Raw genomic sequence first — 18,931 nt, 5'->3', positions numbered from 1 at the left:
GTACATTCTCAGCATGCCTTGGTACCAGGATGAATGAACTCCTAAACACATGCGGAGCTCAGTGTAAATTCTACAAACACCTCAGTGCCGGAATAAATTAACTCTCATTTGCACGTGGTGCACGTGGAGCTCAGTGTACTTTCTTGGCACGCCTCGGTGCTGGGATGAATGAACTCTGGTGCGCATGTGGAGCTTAGTGTACATTCTTGGCACGCCTTAGTGCTGAGATGAGTGAACCCTGGTGCACATGTGGAGCTCAGTGTACATTTTTGGCACGCCTTGTTACTGGGATGAATGAACTCCACATGCGCATGTGTGGGAGTTGCATAATTCCAGTTCAGTCAAACAAGACGGCCAAAGATCCCCAACCCGGGAAAAGACCAGACGAAGATATCTGCACTGTCGAGAGATTGAGCGGACATGAGTATAGTTTAAATAAACAAGGGCAGAGATAAAGTCCAAGTGTATGATTGGGCTTTGTGCCTATGTGTGAGCCTTGCGAACATGGGCAAATCTTCTGCGCACTAATGCGTACGGTGCAATATTAGTCTGTGGTGCATGTTGATCATCCAAATAATGTTGATTTTATGCCTCTTGTTCCTATAAGGTATATGTATGTTTCATATGTGTGAGTTGTGGTGCCCGTGCATGCCCTGTGGTGCTCTACATCATAAGTTTGTTGTGGTTTGAATGGCATCTCATCACGCTGCACTGTGTTTCATACAATGCCAAGTGTTTTGGTGTCAATTAGCCATTATGGTCCAACTTCAGTAACTTTTTTTTTTTAGTTTTTTTAACATAGTAAGTAAGAGTCAGAACCTCTGCCAAGTTATTTTTGCTTTTTGCATCCTCGATCGGGGAGTTTGTATTTGACAGAAGAATGCCTGTTGTTGTTTTGGTCAATACAAACATTGTTAGTACTCAATGCGAAGTTTCTTGTAAACTTCTGCAGTGCAATCTAAATATTTATTTCATGTGCCAGCATTTGGCTGAGTCATTGTTTCCTTTGTTGTATAACAATACATGGCTGGCCTGGCTGCGGATAATTACATGTATCAGCAAAATCTCTTTTTAAGCATTTATTTAAATATCGTTTTTCCATATGCCGACCACCCTTTGGATATAAGATACTCATCAATATACCCAGGATCAGCGTTAGTGCCCTGAACGCCATCAATTAGGATAGTGTGACACAAGGGATGCATCGCTTTCCAGGTCAAAGGGCGACAGTGGGATGAGAAAGGTTTCGTCACTTGACGTCAACATGCCACAAGCGAAATCAGTCAAGGGTATAATAGTAGGAAGGCAAAGATGCCGCTCTTGCAGGAAAAATCGGAAAGGCGAAATAGTGTAAACACATTCAGGATGCAGATCACCTATTAAACGGAGCAGTTGGTTCCTGGAAAAAAAAAAATAACAAGGTTTCTCATTTTGTATCAATTGGTTATATAACTTTCCAGGAGGGGCAACATATTATTTCTTGTAGTAGGTAGTTACATTCTACTGGACTTGTTCTGAAGAAGCTACTTGGAGTAGTGAAACGTCTCCAACATGATAGAACAGGTCCCGTTGGATTGAATAACTACTACTAGTTGTACCATGACCGGGATAACTGAGAACCTTCACACATTTACATATTATATAATATACAGTGGTACCTCGGTTCACAAACTTCATTCGTTCCGCAATTCTGGTCTCGAACCGATTTGGTCGTGAACCGAATCAAACTGTGATCAGATCGCGATCTCGACTAGAGGAAGCCACGACTACGCGTCAGAGCGGGGAAGTTGGCTGCGATTGTGTTCGTCACCCGAAGCGGAGTTCGCGAATGGAGGCAAAACTTCCTGTTCGCGAACCGAATTGTAACCGAGGTATCACTGTAAGTGCAAAATAAATAAGACAGACATTGTGTCTGACAATGGTCAGGGTTTGTCTCAAGACTTCAGAAGTTTCTACCCCAAATCTCATTGCTCTTTTGAGATGCAACTTGTCTATTTGTCCTGGTGGACACTGAGAGTGAGGAAGAAAATTTTGAGTTGGCACTTGTTGACTTGGTGACAAATGTCTAAGTGGGGATTTCCCCTCACTTTGGACAGATCTCCTCTTACTCCATGTTGTATTTCCAGGACAGGAAGTTGAGGAGTTAAGTTTGGGCTACATTAGCGTTACTTATTCTCCATAGACGTAAAAACACATCCAAAACGAATATGTTGCTTTTACACTCCGGAGAAGGATACCCCTACCACCCCGCCTTCCTAACTCATTCCCAACTCTCCTTTTTTTCCTTCCTTACCAATTACTCCTGATCTACCGCCACCCCCCACCCCCTTTCTTTTCCCTTTGTATTTTTCCCCAAAGTCTATTGGATACTTTTGGAACCACCAGAGGACCTCAACCTTCTCACCAAGAATGTACACCTTTACATACCAAAGTGTGAAAGTGTGAGTGCTACCTGCACCAAATCCCGGTACTGCAACCCAATATATTTTACTGTACCATCTGTACTGCTTTAACTTTATGATACTAATGTGGTATTGAGGTTCTTAAGAGCCTTAATATACAAAGGATGATATATACTGTATATATATTGCATAAAACAATAACAAATATAAACTGGAGTAGGACAAATAAAAAGTGCAAGGATGTAGATAAATTGATAATGATAACAATTGATAATGATCATGAAACATTTATGAACTGACAATGGGAATCCAGAATCTTCCAAATTCTTCAAAGGAATCCAGAATCCTCAAACAAACATGTATTCGCTAACGGATACTTTCATAAGGTAATGTTATATTGAACGAATGCTGCTCAGCTGTATTTGTCTATCGCTAAGTGCAGTGTATACACATTGCCTATAATTATAAACTGTACATAGATACTGTTTACAAAGTGTCTGTCTTGGACAAAATAGTCTTTAGAGCAACTACGCAGCCAATCCCATTAAACAATGTCTGGTTATTTTCAGCACATTACGCCACCTGAGGGGGGTCACACAATGCTCTGTCCCATAAACGCCGACATCTACGAGTGACAGAGAGTAATATTTCTCAGCAGAATGGCTCTTGCGCATTGTGTGTGCGTTTCCGGGCGTACAGGAGACAATATAAAAATATACAAGTGACCTCAGGGCCTTGCGGTGAGGCCCAGGCCTCAGGCTTCCTTCCTATAGGAAGGGCGTGATGTGTCAGCGAGGCCTGACAGCCGCTTGTCCTGCACAGCGAGGTCTGCTCTTCCACAGGCTGCTGTGAGTCCCAGGACCATACTATCCTACTTTCCTGTGTTTTCTTTTTCCCCTTTTGTTCCTGACGGTTCCCACAGAAACCTATGGAGAAGGGTGAGGCTGCAGTGTAGGTTGCAACATTGGTGAGCAAACAATGGACAATACTTTTTTTTCTCTTTGGCTTTTTATTGTATTTACAACCCCTGCAATTGGTTTTGATTTTATGGCCACATCAAGTGCTTGAGAAAGTTTGGCTAAGGGAAATGGACAATGCAGATTGCAAATGTTCTTCATGGGTTCCTCACACACCAAAATGGAGACCAGAAGCCATGCACTGAGCTCATAAAGCACAAGCTTTTGGCATAGCTCTTAATTTGTGCCGTGGCTCTATCAAAAAATGGGATTTGTAGCATTCAGGCCTTTCTACATGTAGCATGAGATCTGGAAACCAGATGAATGAAGCCTGGAGATGAGGCACGTGGAGAGTCAATGGGCTTATGTGTTCAGCGCTAATCTGATTGGTTGACATGGTTCAGTACTGAGGCCCAGTCCAGGCAAAACTTTTAATTCTGTTTTAGGTACCTGCCAGGTCTTCATTGCTCCATGTTGCACAGGCTGCTAGTGGTAGAATCTCACTATATACAACTCTTATTACAATCCAGGCCTGTCCAGCCGCATTTGAGGTTGCATAATACTCAAGCCCTAATGACGGGGGCGTATCTGAACCTCCAAAATTCACTGACCTTCTTATTCTATTGAATATCTAATTCAATACCATTTTGGACTCTTTAACCATCGGTGATGCACCCATGCTATGGTGTACATAGTAGGTCTTTATTGTCTTCAGTACCCCTGTTGAGATTGCCCTTCATTTCCTGTCAGAACAGGAAGTGGTGGGGAACCTCTGCAATGAGGGATATAAGGGATACAAAATTAAATTTCAAGTAGCGAAGGGAAAGGTTAGAACTTTTGGAAGTGTTTTTTGCCTTTCTGTCCTGAAAAGAACGATAATCCCTTCTTGCTTTTTGAAATGCTTTACTGGCCTAGTTCATGAGTGCCGGGAATCCCAAGTGACCTTCACAAATCCCTAAGCACCCATGAGGGGGGAGATTTCTAGCCCTATAAACGCATTGGCTCCATTTGATCTTACATTATTTGCATCTGGACAGGAGATTGGAGCTTCACCCTCAGATCCTCCCAGGTGCATTGCAAGCTAAGGAAACTGTGTAAATCATTTGGCATGTAGAAGCCTGAAATCTTGAATAACCAAATCTGCAACACTATTGTATAGAAATACCAATAGGACAATCCGAATGTTCCATTGCCACTTATCCATTCCTTCACTTCCAGGTGACTGGTCCACTCTAGTCATTGCTCTGATTCGATATAAAATAGGTCACTGTGAAAGCTGCAGCTGAGCCCTCATGAAGACTGCCGAGCTTACAGTAGTTTTTCTGGCCTGGAGATTTACAAGACGCTATCAAGTTTGGTGACGGCTCCCCTGACTTCCGCCTGGCCGTCAAATGCTAAACAGACTCCGAGCCAGTAAATGTAATTTTAGCTAAATTAGGAGCTCTGGCTGTGTAGGCGTCAGCGTGTAAGAGGAGACTTGACGCCCTCATAGAAATAACATACTGGGGAAAAAAAGAACGTCAGACTTCACGGAAAGTACCCATTTTCAAGAGGGATTTGTTCTATCTATCTATCTATCTATCTATCTATCTATCTATTATTATTATTATTATTATACAGGATTTATATAGTGCCAACAGTTTGTGCAGCGCTTTACAATATAAGGAAGACATTACAATCACAATACAATTCAAGACAAGATGGTAAAGAGGGCCCTGCCCCTGAGAGCTTACAATCTATCTGTCTATCTATCTATCTATCTATCTATCTATCTATCTATCTATCTATCTATCTGTCTGTCTGTCTGTCTGTCTGTCTGTCTGTCTGTCTGTCTGTCTATCTATCTTCTGACTCCTATTAAAATCCAACCCGCACCACCTTTCCTCTACAGGTCCGTTGCTAAATTTAGCCACAATGGTAGAATATAGGAAACCTTATAATATATTATGAAAGAAAGAAAGAAAGCGAGAAAGAAAGAAAGAATGTCCTTGAGCTGGAGAGAGTCCAGAGAAGGGCAACTAAACTAATTAAGGGGCTGGAGGACCTAAGCTATGAGACAAGGTTACTAAATTTAAACATGTTCACGCTGGAAGTAAGGCGATTAAGAGGAGACATGATTTTGATGTACAAGATGTTCAGTGGTGATGGCAACATCAGCAATAAACTGTTTACTGTTTACTCCATAACAAGGACTAGAGGCCACCACCTAAACTGGTGGAGAAAAGACTTAACCACAAAGGGCGTAGGGGCTTTTTTTTCTGTTAGAGCGGTTAAAATCTGCCACAAGCAGTGGTATCAGCGGAGAGTATTGAATCATTCAAAAAGCATTTAGATACCTTCCTCAGAGACCGCAACATACAGGGGTACAGGTACTCTTAAAAACTAGACCACACAGGAGATCTTGTACACACACATGCACACACCGACACACAATAGGTTGAACTTGATGGACCTGTGTCTCTATTCAACCTCAAATACTATGTAACTATGAATAGACATAAGCAAAAAAGTTCACTTGCTGGAATTTTTGCGTAATGCATTGAAGTCAATAAGGAAGGCGAACGTATAGTGGTTTATGATGGTTTATAAGCGCACAATAGGTTTTAAATGGCTCCTGAGGCCAAATTCACACCTATGCAATGCATGTTGACTTTTTTGGTGTTTTTTTTTTAATTTCTGTTTTCACAGAGGGGAAAATGATTAAAGAGTAACATAAAAAAAGCAACAAATGTTATGTACTGCAGGATGAACAGTTGCCTTGTTGTAAATACATTGAATATAACCAGGAAAATCTTCTCTCTTTCAGTTCTACCTGCAGTCGCGGTTTACGTGGAGAGGAGCCCGCCTCCTGCGTCCACTCCTGCAGTTCACGCTGCTGATGATGGCGTTCTACACGGGGCTGTCCCGGGTCTCGGACCACAAGCACCATCCCTCGGACGTGCTGGCAGGATTCGTACAGGGAGCGCTGGTGGCGTATTGCATAGTAAGTACCCTGCACGGCAGAGGCTACAGACAGGAAATTAAACATTCCCATAAATATGAGAGCTTGGAAGAATTCTGCCCGGCACTGTATCTAATAAGGGGATCAGTGAGCTGTGACCCGGAGGTCTGAGACATAACCAGCTCTTTCTATTAATTCCTCGTCTTATAAAGTGTGATTGTGCTGAGGGCCTGAGCTGGCTTTCATCAGGAATTTCACTGGTCAGCAGGACTCTCATGAAAGAGGGTTTGTTTTAGTGCAATGGGGACTGAATAAGTTGGTTGTGGCCTTTGTTTTATGCAGAGGTGAGTGGCAGGGAGGTACGTCATGCTCTGAAGCTGCTGGAGGACTCTTCTCCTTCCTTAGCTAACCCTCCTCTCCTGAAATACTCTGCTCAGCTGGAGGACTCTTCTCCTTCTTGTACTCTTCTCTCCTGAAATACTCTGCTCTGGTGAGGGACCCTTCTCCTTCCTCATTTAACTCTTCTATTCTAAAATGCTCTGCTCTGGTGCAGGACTTTTCTCCTTCCTCATCTAACCCTCCTCTCCTGATATACTCTGCTCAGCTGGAGGACTCTTCTCCTTCCTTATCTAACCCTCCTCTCCTGATATACTCTGCTCAGCTGGAGGACTCTTCTCCTTCCTCATCTAACTCTCCTATTCTCAAATGCTCTGCTCTGCTGGAGGACTGTTCTCCTTCCTCATCTAACCCTTACCTCCTGAAATACTCTGCTCAGCTGGAGGACTCTTCTCCTTCCTTATCTAACTCCCTGCTGCTGAAGCTAATGGAGGACTCCTTCCACTATCAAACTGTCCTCTTCTGAAGTACTCTGTTCTGCTGGAGGACTCTTCTCGTTGCTTATCTAACTTTCTCTGCTTCTGAAGTTTCTGGAGGACTCTGTTCCTTCCTCTATCTAAATCTCCTCTCCCGAAATACTCTGTATTCCTGGAGGACTCCTCTATCTAACCATCATCTTGTGAACCACTATATGTTGCTGGGGGACTCTGCTCCATCTTCTATCTAACTCTCCTCTTCTAATATAATCTGCATTACTAGAGGACTCTGCTCCTTCTTCTATATAACCCTCCTATCATAATGTACTCTGCACTGCTGGTAGACTATTCTCCTTTCTCACCTAACTTTCCTCTATGCTCCTCCTGAAGCTCCTAAAGCTTATGGAGTACTCTGTTCCTTCCACTAACTCTCCTCTTCTGAAATACTCTGCTCTACTAGAGGACTCTTGTCCTTTCTTATCTTACTTTCTCTGCTCCCCAAGCTTCTGGAGGACTCCTCTCCTGAAATACTCTGTATTCCTGGAGGACTCCTCTATCTAACCCTCATCTCTGCTCCATCTTCTATCTAACTCGCCTCTTCTAATATAATCTGCATTGCTGGAGGACTCTGCTCCTTCTTCTATCTAACTCTCCTATCATAATGTACTCTGCTCTGCTGGAGCAATTTGCTCCTTCCTCTATCTAATTCTCCCCTCCTGAAATATTCTGCACTGCTGGCGGATCTTCTCCTTCCTCATCTAACTTTCCTCTACGCTCCTCCTACAGCTTATAAAGGACTCTGTTCCTTTCACTAACTCTTCTCTTCTGAAATACTCTGCTCTACTAGACCACTCTTGTCCTTTCTTATCTTACTTGCTCCCGAAGCTTATGAAGGACTCTGTTCCTTCCACTAACTCTCCTCTCCTCTGCTCTGCTGGAGGACTCTGAGCCAACCAAGTTGGTAGACATGTCCCTGATGATAAGTGTTACCAATGAATGGAAAGGCTGTAGACTAGGAAACATATGCTTACTAGTTATATTGTCTCTCTTGCATATAAATTGGCATCATGTTCACCCCCCCGCCCCATGCTCTCTTGTTCCCACCGCCATGATGTCACATGACCTGGCATGGCTTTATCATTTTCACCACTGCATATGGCCAGCCAGATGGTTCAGCCATGACTGCACGGGTCGGGTTACCTTGCCTCCTTGACTTTTGACATGATGCAATAATCAGCTGTCTGCTCTGATGAGTGTATGTAGGAGGCGAGCCATCCAGTGTAACAATTTCCCGGCGCAGCTGCTTTGCCACCCTGGGAATCTCCGCCAGCTTGTTTTCATTGGAAAAACCTCTTGATTCGAGATTTGTGCAAATCAGTTTACCGTGATTGCAGCTTAGAGCCACTTTCCTTGTTCTCATGCAATTTGCACGGCTTGCCGCCGTGGACCAGACGGCCGTCTCGGGGAAACCCAACCCAGACATGTGTTCCCTCTTAATTCGGGAGCCTCGTGGAAAAACCAAACGGCTAATCAAACTGTGCCTACAGTATTATCTGAGACTGCGGTCAGAAGTCAACAAAAGAATAACACTGAAAAGAATGCAGAAGATTACACGGTTCTTGTCTGAGATATTTTCTTGTTTGTGGAATTCTTGCAGAATGTTTAGTGTCAAGGTTAAAGAGGACCTGTCAGTAACTGTACAGGTCTCAATGGATAAAGACATGACTACAATATACAGCTACATCATGAAAAAGCTGCCCTTGAGCACCAGTGACTCTGTCTAGGCTTATATGATGTCATCAGTCTGCTGCAGGCAGGAGGAAGCATTTCCCCAGTCTCTCTTCCCCCAGTGATCAGTCTGCTGCAGGCAGGAGGAAGTATTTCCTCACTCTCCCCTCCCCCAGTGATCAGACTGCTGCAGGCAGGAGGAAGCATTTCCTCAGTCTCTCCTCCCCCAGTGATCAGACTGCTGCAGGAAGGAGGAAGCATTTCCTCAGTCTCCCCTCCCCCGGTGATCAGACTGCTGCAGGAAGGAGGAAGCATTTCCTCAGTCTCCCCTCCCCCAGTGATCAGACGGCAACATTGTAACTTTGTAGCAAGTCACAAGGTGAGAGGCTCCAGCAAGGGCTCATCTGTGTCAGACATTTGTGAACATCAGCCAAGAACTGCACAGACACCATGATTGTGTCATTTCTGAGCCAGAATATCAGTCCAGGAAGTACGTGGTGACCCTGGGTGATGCCTGAACAAAGATGGCACCATCTGTCTGGAGAGACAAGCAGCATACAGCATTACCAGGGGAGTACTGTGATCTCTGTGACACGCAGTGCTTTGTCACCCATCTTACAGAGTGCAGCACGGCAGGGGAGGGGATTTTATCGCCTAAATTTGCGTTTCGCAATATCACAAGTGCAGTGCAGATGGCCCCACAAAGGTTTCAGCAAAGACGGTTAATAAACGTTCTCAGTTTTTACGTAAGCCGCATTCGTGCTGTGAAAGCCTCGGGGATGAGGAACGGGATAAAAGTATTTTTCCAGGCGGCCTGTGCCTGGTTGATATAGGAAACAGCTGGACTGTCAAAGCTCTGAACTTCTATTGTGTTCTGTTTCCAAACCACGCAACGGCCTTGCCGGGAGTTTATATTACAAAGGCCGCGCTGCCTTCACTGCATGCGAAAAATATCAGCCGGGTCTCAGGCAGTTACTATTGTTAGAGGGCTCAGCAGGGCCGGCCTTAGGCCTTTAGGCGCCCTGTGCGGCCGCACTGCTCGCACACCCCTAAGGCCGGCCCTGGGGCTCAGCTATGGGAAAGGTAAAGAGGGTGGGCGTGCTGGTGCAACACCTAAAAGTGCGCTGGGGTGCTTCAGGGCCATTCATTCTTAATGCAGCCTCTTTGCACTACCATGCATTGTGATGCACTACCTTTTAGTTCATTGTCACACGTCGGCTCGAACTATGAGGCTGAGTGATTTTCACTCACCTCATAGTTCTCCTTTAAGTGGACATTCCAATGGTTGTGCTGCGTTAACACAATGCATGGTAATGGGCAAAGTAATGCGCAGCAACTCGTTTTGTGTTAACCCAGCCTTGGGGCTCGTTCACACCAGCTGCAATGGAGTATGTTGGGTTGCTCAATGCAATCGCAACACAAGAACAAGGCAATGCACCTTATGTCCCGTGGCTTCAGATCACAACGTAAAAATAGGACATCTGGTGGAAATATTCCCACTCTGGTTCTCTCCCCTGGAAGCACCAGGGCTGCCGGCACTGAGTCGCAGAGTAAAAAATAGGACATGTTGCACTTTTGAGCAGCTCGTTCCAACAAGCTGTAACGCATTGCAACACATAGAGTGAAATTAAAGTTAGGAAGTAATAGACAGTCCAATCAATTGTAGGTGAAAGATGGGTTCCAGCTGTTGTAGCCATGATCTTGGCATAAACCACTTTTGACTAAGACATACATACACTGTATTTCCAAAAGTATTGGGATGCCCCTCCAAATCATTGGATTCAGTTGTTCCGTGACATTTCCTTGCTACTAAATATTCCGCGGTCACCTGTTACTGGTATTATAGCAAAGTGGAAGCAACTGGGAACAACAGCAACTCAGCCACGAAGTGGTCGGCCACGTCACATGACAGAGCGGGGTCAGCGCATGCTGAAGCGCGCAGTGCGCAGAAGTCGCCAACTGTCTGCAGAGTCAATAGCTACAGACCTCCAAACTCCATGCGGCCTTCAGATTGGCACAACAACAGTGCGTAGAGAGCTTCATGGAATGGGTTTACATGGCCGAGCAGCTGCATCCAAGCCGCACATCACCAAGTGCAATGCAAAGCGTGGGATGCCGTGGTGTAAAGCACGCCGCCACTGGACTCTAGAGAAGTGGAGACGTGTTCTCTGGAGGGACCAATCACACTTCTGTCTGGCAATCTGATGGGCGTGTCTGGGTTTGGCGGTTGCCAGGGGAACGGTACTTGCCTGACTGCATTGTGCCAAGTGTAAAGTTTGGTGGAGGGGGGATTATGGGGGGGGGTTGTCTTTCGGGGGTTGGGCTTGGCCCCTTAGTCCCAGTGAAGGGAACTCTTAAGGCATCAGCACCCCAAGACATTTTGGAAAATGTCATGCTCCCAACTTTGTGGGAGGAGTTTGGGGATGGTCCCTTCCCGTTCCAACATGACTGGGCACCAGTGCACAAAGCAAGGTCCATAAAGACATGGATGGGGGAGTTTGGGGTGGAGGAACGTGACTGGCCCGCACAGAATCCTGACCTCAACCCCATAGAACACCTTTGGGATGAATATTAGAGGTGAGACTGTGAGCCCGGCCTTCTCCTCCAACATCAGTACCAGCAGAGATCCACACATGGCGCAGGCTGAGACAGACCTACAGCTCTACCATCAGTAAAGCTCAAGCTCCCAGCTGATTGAAGACCTCTAGCTCTGACTTAGTAGCAGTCGTGTTGGACCTCTGCAGAGAGACCACTTTTTCCATACCGGCAGGAGACAGGCTTTTCTACTCAGGTTGTGGCTGCTTTCTAAAAGAAAAGGCCTGTAAGGCTCGGAACACCTTTAGTTCTGATGCCCCTGATATTTTATACATAATAAATATAGTAAGTGTGCCATCAGTGGATTTAATATCTTAGAGATCAGTGTCCCTTTTAATAGCACCGAATATGTCCGTGATTCAGCTCCATACCGACAGCTGCTTAGAAAGCAGGCAGTAAATTAGGCGTGACCTCTGTGCATCTGAGCACTGACAAGTTATTGTTGGGGGGGAGAGCGGCCGCTGCTTCTGCGGACGGCCGGCGCGTGCAGCAGGCCTGATGGTGTCATGCCACAGATATGAGCGGAGCAGAGGGGTCACACACACCAGAACAAAATACAATGCGGGAATGATGTCATTCTTCACCCATCATCGGGGCGCCCTCTGCCTTTCCTGAAATCGCATCATCCCGGCTGCACAACATACGATGGGACGATGACCGCCGGCGGTTTTTGCCCCGCCATGAAATCACCTTCTATATTGGAGGAAGAGGAGATCATCTTCACCACAATTACTAAGCAGGAAATGACTACGCTTTGATACAAACTCAACGGAATCATTTAAAAGGCAACGATGTGAAGAGCGATGACGGGCTGCCAAACTCCAGATCTCATTTCTGTTTGCGCAGTTTGTGGTCGGCTGCTCTGGGCTTCCAAACTTTGTACATGTTCACGGCCTGGTGCTTAGTGCATAGCAACTTTGACATATTTCGTCAAACGTTAATGGATAGTTGATGGTATAGAACAGACAAAATAGATACATAGTATCATACATACCATATACATTGTGTGTGTATATCCAATATATACAATATATAACATATATGTAACATCCGGATGGAAAGCCGGCTCCACGCTTCCACGTCACTTGGTGATGAGGGAGCATGGAGACAGCTTCCCTGCTAAACGGGAAGCCAGGTGGCGAGTCTTTACACTCCGCCTGGCTTCTTTAATGGGGCTTCCGGTATCGGTATTCGGTATCGGTGAGTACAGCAAAAAAAAGAAAAATATCGGTACTCGTACTCAATACCGAAAAACCGGTATCGGTGCATCCCTAAAAAATATTATATATTTTATAATATGTATAATAATATTGGTAACAGATACTTCAAATATTTGTTATTACTGGTTATGAATATAATAATATTATATTGCAAAGCTGTTAAAGTTTTTACTAGGATTGTGAACATGTTAAAGGAGAACTATGGGGAAAAGCCTTAACCCCATAGTTCTCCTTTAAAGGACCCCATTCAGCCCTCATACTGGCCCAATATAACTTCTACTTGGACTGCGGTGCCCGTTTCACCTTTGAAATATGCAAAGCACCAGAATAGACTTTAAAAAAAAATCATCTGAGTTTGACAGATCAGCGACCCAATAATGAGTGCACATTCCTAGCCCAAATCTGCAGTTTATTTTTTGGGTGGGGATCTCATTTTTCAGGAAATGGACCAAACCCAACTCAGAGGGAAAAAAAAGCGTTTCCCCCCTTCTTCTGCCATTCCACCATTCATTGTGTGACCCAGATGAGGCAGGAGGAGTATTTAGCACGGAATCCCAGCCCAGCAGAGGTTAGATTTCACGGGAGCTGCCAGTGTTTGTGTAACCTCCAGCCATAGCCAAACACGGCCCAGCTGCGGAGAGGAGGCGAAGGGCAGAGTATTAGTAACTTAACAATTTCAGGCCTGTCACTCCGACATACCAGGTGAACCTTAAAAGGGATTTCTTGAGAGGCGCCTCTGTCTTCCCTGCATACCGTAATCGTTTCAGCCTGTAAAAGAAATCACTGAATCCACTCTCGGAGTTTCCAGGATTTCCAGGCTTCCTTGGTAAAAATAAATTCACAAAGGATGGTGATACATTGTACCCAAAATGTATCCTTCACTGGTGTGCTATATATTACAGCACACTGACTGCTCACATCTGACATCACTGAGAATGCAGCCAATCCATTCACTAGAGACCGGTGACATCACTGAGAATGCAGCCAATCCATTCACTAGAGACCGGTGACATCACTGAGAATGCAACCTATATCAACCAATCAGAACCTGCCTTCCACTCGTTGGACTTTAATAAATCCCGATAAATGAACTCCGATTAGCCGCTCTCGGTCACTAGTTAGCGCTCTTCTTTTTTTCTGTGTTACATTTTCTTGAATAGTGTCGATCACGCAGCCATATGTTTTTCATAATATTTACAGGAATATAATGAGAAAGTAAATCCCGCCATAAATAAAGCCTAAGAAAACAGTCTCATAAAACCCGAACAAAAAGTCGTAAAGTAAGCGTTATGGATGACCCCGGAGGGATGTGCGCCCCCCGCTGTGCGCTGTCCCCAGCTGACACCGCGAGTCACAGGAAATTAGATGGAGGTGGCTGGAAAGTTGACGGCTCACACTCCTATTCCGCTGCAGCCGTTATCTCTGCCCCGATATGTAAAAGTCGTCTATTTCACATCCTGCTGACGGATCCCTTTATGGGGTATTCAGGAAATCGCGGCCAAATATCTCTTCCTCCCATTGCTGGAACCTTTTGTGTCAGCAGGGATGAACGTTAAGAATGGCAGTGTAATCGGAGTGTAAGCTTTGACATCATTCTGTAACCGCTCAGCAGGCGGCCGCATGGGGGACTACAAATCCCAGCAAGGGGGGGAAGCTGCAGTCCCATCAGAGATGGGAGAACCGCACCTCCTCTAAGGTTCTTTTTTTGATCCAATGTTGACTGTGGAAGAGCTCAATGTGGAGCTTTAAAACAGACAAGAAAATGTAAATCGGGAAATCTTTTTTTCCTGTGTATTGTATTCTTCTTTTCTTATTTCAACTCTTTGTATCAAAGTTAATCTTCAGCCTAAACTTTTTGGGGTATTCTTGAAGGGTTATTCTGTGTCCACACTGGGGAAAGTCGCCCCCTCTATATGTCCTGGGGACCATTTTCACGGGAACATAAAAGGATAAAAGATATACAATGTTGCAGTTGTCAGTCAGATCAGAAACATAACGGAAATCTTCAAATGGGGATGGAGAGGGTGTTTTCCCCTCACTTCCGGTTGTATCTTCAGAACTTGCATTTCCTGAAGGCCGGTCAGGAGCATTCTGTCCCTCATATTTATCTCCGGATTTGTTTACTTTAAAAAGTGAAACTTCACCAGTGATGTCTCCGGTCACTTCTTTATATATATTTATGAAGTCCAGGAAAAGGAAATATCATCCAAATACAATATTTTCTTTATTGAATCTCGGTGAGCTTTGTGTATTTCTTCCAGATCTGTGCAGTAATCCCGTGTGAGCTTCCTGCGATAAAGACCAGTCACTGCTGCTGTCTCTGCTGGGTGACTGGTCTTGTCTCCGCCCCCTCCTGTAATAAAGACCGGTCACTGCAGCTCTCTGTCCTTGTACAGGATGACTGGCCTTGTCTCCGTCCTTTCCAGTAATAAAGACCGCTCACTGCTGCTGTCTCTGCTTGTGCAGGATGACTGGTCTTGTTTCCGCCCCCTCCTGTAATAAAGACCGGTCACTGCAAGTCTCTCTTTCCTTGTGCAGGATGACTGGCCTTGTCTCTGCCCCCTCCTGTAATAAAGACTGGTCACTGCTGCTCTCTCTGCTTGTGCAGGAAGACTGGTCTTGTCTCCGCCCCCTCCTGTAATAAAGACTGGTCACTGAAACCTAGTGTGGTGAGTGTGCAGCTGGTAATTCATCATACACTGTTTACTACTCCCAGCGCAACATCTTTCTAAAGACTGGTCACTGCTGCTCTCTCTCTGCTTGTGCGGGGTGACTGGTCTTGTCTCTACCCATCCTGTAATGAAGACCGGTCACTGCTGCTTTTCCTCCTTGTGCAGGGTGACTGGTCTTGTCTCCACCCCCTTATGCAATAAAGACTGCTGCACTCTCTCCTTGTTCAGGGTGACTGGTCTTGTCTCCGCTCCCCCCCTCCCCTGCATTAAAGACTGGCCACTGTTGCACTCTCTCCTTGTGCAGGGTGACTAGTCTTGTCTCCTCCCCCTCCTGTAGTTTCCTGTAGCAAGTGGGGCTTGCTGGGTCCCTTCCACAGCTCTGCTCTGCACAAGTTATGTACAGCATAAGCGGAGGTTTAAGAGGGGGACCTGCTCCGGATTATCTTGTGTTCTCGATCTCTTCCACAGACAAAATTCTGTGGTTGTAATTATGACAGCCACACTCTGCTGGAAGCGGGACAAGGAAGAATTGTCAGCAGCAGAGGGGATGGTGCGGGACCTACATCTCCGTGCTGGGAGAGAGAGCAACATGTCTCTAATTACAAAGCACTGAATTCCACCCAATTCTAAAGTTTCAGCGCTGGGTGAAAATCGCCTCTCACCTTCTTTGAGGCTGTCTGGGCTTCTAAATATATATTTTTGGATGTCACACAATACCCCTCCAGTCACAGCTCATTGCCAGTTCTCGTCTTTCCGCCCCTTATTTGGAGCTTATAGAAAAGAATAAGAGAAACAAAAATGCAAAACATATTTTCCATAGACTCTAAAAAGACAGACCCGGAGAGAATGAGCGGAGGGGCTACATGACTGGGGGGAGGAATAGTCCCGGGAGTTGGAGTTCAAATAAAATGGGGATAGCTGGTCTTACCTGATTGGACGTTGTGGTCAGGTGTCCGGGAGGAGCCACATTGGAAGGAGCTGCAAGGGCTGAGGGACGTCCTTTCTGGAAAATCGACGAAGGAAGCAGGTTGTCCCTCCCTCCCTCCCTCCCTGAATGTTGTGGTTATGGGGGTTGTGGGGTTCTTTTTGTCACGGCAGCTTGGCGGGTTAGGGGGTCTTTTGGGGGGTCTACAAAATCGGAGTTGATTACAAAAATGGGGGGCCATCATAGTATGGGTGCTTCCCTCCTGTTGGTGTCTGGACTTGTAGGGGGCGGGGCCTGGCCCCTGGGAACCTGGAAGTAGTAATTGTCCTCGAGCTGGTTGTGGTGCGGCTGGGGACATGGATGGAGTGTTAGTAGGGGCCTTTTTGGGGCTGTTGGGCACCCGAAGACCCCTTCTCAGGTCAACAATCGTTTAGAGTATTATTTGTATATATTATTTTGTTTATTACTTTTGGTTATTGTTAAAGTTGTTTGGTTTAATAAAAGGGCTGCTGTGGCCGTTAAAATCCATGTCGTGCAGTCCATGTGTTTATTGGGGTGTTAACAGAGGGCCGAAAATTGACAATTTTTTTTAATCTTCCAGGTCTTCTTTGTCTCCGACCTTTTCAAGCCATCAAAGAAGAACTGCCCACCACCCCCTGTAAAGAAGGACACGCTGTCACCCGTGGACATTATCGACAGGAACATCGTATAAGAACCACAAAAAAAAAAAAAAAAGATCGTGAACATAACTTCTGACGGTGAATTCAACTGCCTGCTGCTTTCAAATCTCATCAGACAGTAGAATGTAGGGAAAGACTGTTATACCCAACCAAAAAGAAAAAAGAAGAAAAAAAACATATGCATAAAAAAGTAACAAAAAAAAAAAGAATTGTCTGCTATGAGGCCTTTCGATTGCAACGCCGCGTAACCTGGGTGATTACCGACTAACAGAAAGCCAAGCAACGTCGGGACATGGAGTTGGAATTTTCCGGATGTACAACCCGATCGTTATCTGTTCATGTTTTAATGAACAATTATCCTGTTCATAACTTTATGAACGCTAAACTTTTTTTTTTTTTTTTTAAAAAGGGAGTCAACTAGATCCGCTTGGCTCGTAGAGAAGCTCACAAGTAACGATAGCACTAAGATTTTTAATTTTTTTTTTAGGAAGAAATAGCACTGACCCGTTGGGGGCCCCAGTTCCCGGGAGTCACGGTGTTTGTTGTATCTGTGTGGTTCAAGAGAGAGGTTGACAACACAAGAGGGATCTCGGTGTGCAAAGATCTGTACATAACTATATATATAAAAAAAAATTTTTTAGTAATTCACCGGTAATTTAAACAAAATAATTTAAAAAAATAACCCTGAATCAGGCATTCCCACTAAGCTGGCACCCTTTCATCTGTCTACCCTACTTGAGGCCACCAGAGACATACAAGACTTTTTGACGAAATTGCCCAATACAGCCTTGCCCTTTTTTTTTCTTGGTGTGTGGAGAAGATTCCTTGTTGAAAGACTGTCGAGAGTTCTGTGTCTTGCTTGAGACTTTGTTTAAGCACTAGTAACTTTGGGGTTGATACCCAACGTTCATGATTTCATAGCAGTTTCGAGAGGCACCGCGGGACGGTCCCGGCTAAAAAATAACCCACCTTCATCTGTCCAATTTCCAACGTCGTCTGGAGCGAGGTTCTTAAAGCCATTGCATTTCACATTGTTCGCCATTACGAGTCTACAAAATAAAAAAACTCTTGGGCCTGGTTGGCAAGCGCCTTCATTGTTTACCATTACGAGTCTACAAAATAAAAAAACTCTTGGGCCTGGTTGGCAAGGCGCCTTCGTTGTTCACCATTATGAGTCTACAAAATAAAAAAACTCTTGGGCCTGGTTGGCAAGGCGCCTTTGTTGTTCACCATTACGAGTCTACAAAATAAAAAAACTCTTGGGCCTGATCGGCAAGGCGCCTTCGTTGTTCACCATTACGAGTCTACAAAATAAAAAACTCTTGGGCCTGGTCGGCAAGGCGCCCTCGTTGTTCACCATTACGAGTCTACAAAATAAAAAAACTCTTGGGCCCGATCGGCAAGGCGCCCTCGTTGTTCACCATTAAGAGTCTACAAAATAAAAAAAACTCTTGGGCCTGGTCGGCAAGGCGCCCTCGTTGTTCACCATTACGAGTCTACAAAATAAAAAAAACCTCTTGGGCCTGGTCGGCAAGGCGCCTTTCAAGAGCCACCGTGTGGAATAACTCAACCGCAACCTGCGGCAATACAACAAACAACTCGGACATTCGTCGGGTTAGGGCGGTCCGATCAATGACGGAGTGCCGTGGGTTTGCGGCACTTTTATCACATAAAGTTCCGAGCGTTCCATCGGAAACAAGAGAAGGAATCTGAGGCATTCGATAAAACCTGTGAAAAAAAAAAAGGTGACACCGAAAGGGATGATATTATATATTAAAAAAAAACAAAAAAACACAAATATATGAATCTCTCATTTGCACATCCATATTACATAAGCATCCGTCCTATCATTTCAACTATAGCAAGCTATGATTCTTTTATATAATATATTATATAAATAATGTATAAAACATTAAAAATTAACAATGTAAAATATTATTTTCGAGAGAAAAAAAAAAAAAGCAATGTCTAGATATATCCACTATGATCATTACCTGTGT

General features: G+C 45.0%; 1 protein-coding gene and 1 long non-coding RNA gene across 2 annotated transcripts in view; one reads left to right on the top strand and one right to left on the bottom strand.

Moving 5' to 3' along the window:
- PLPP3 (phospholipid phosphatase 3) overlaps positions 1–17,322 on the top strand; it is a 61,288-nt gene extending 43,966 nt beyond the window's left edge. Inside the window, exons 6-7 of the mRNA XM_018557887.1 lie at positions 6,165–6,341; positions 16,853–17,322. Coding sequence (XP_018413389.1) covers positions 6,165–6,341; positions 16,853–16,963 — 288 coding nt within the window. The 3' untranslated portion in view covers positions 16,964–17,322. The remainder of the gene's footprint in view (positions 1–6,164; positions 6,342–16,852) is intronic.
- A 406-nt stretch (positions 17,323–17,728) lies between these two features.
- Positions 17,729–18,088, bottom strand: LOC108788163. The gene is made up of 2 exons (XR_001941319.1): positions 18,048–18,088; positions 17,729–17,996 (listed from the first exon to the last, which is right to left on the bottom strand). It is a non-coding gene; the product is annotated as an uncharacterized LOC108788163 (long non-coding RNA).
- Between the last annotated feature and the right edge of the window lie 843 nt (positions 18,089–18,931).

This window comes from Nanorana parkeri, unplaced genomic scaffold (assembly GCF_000935625.1).
Source record: "Nanorana parkeri isolate BGI_ZX_2015 unplaced genomic scaffold, ASM93562v1 scaffold309, whole genome shotgun sequence".
NCBI lineage: Eukaryota > Metazoa > Chordata > Amphibia > Anura > Dicroglossidae > Nanorana > Nanorana parkeri.
The sequence above is the reverse complement of the archived record's forward strand: the minus strand, read 5'-3'. Positions and strand labels throughout refer to the sequence as shown.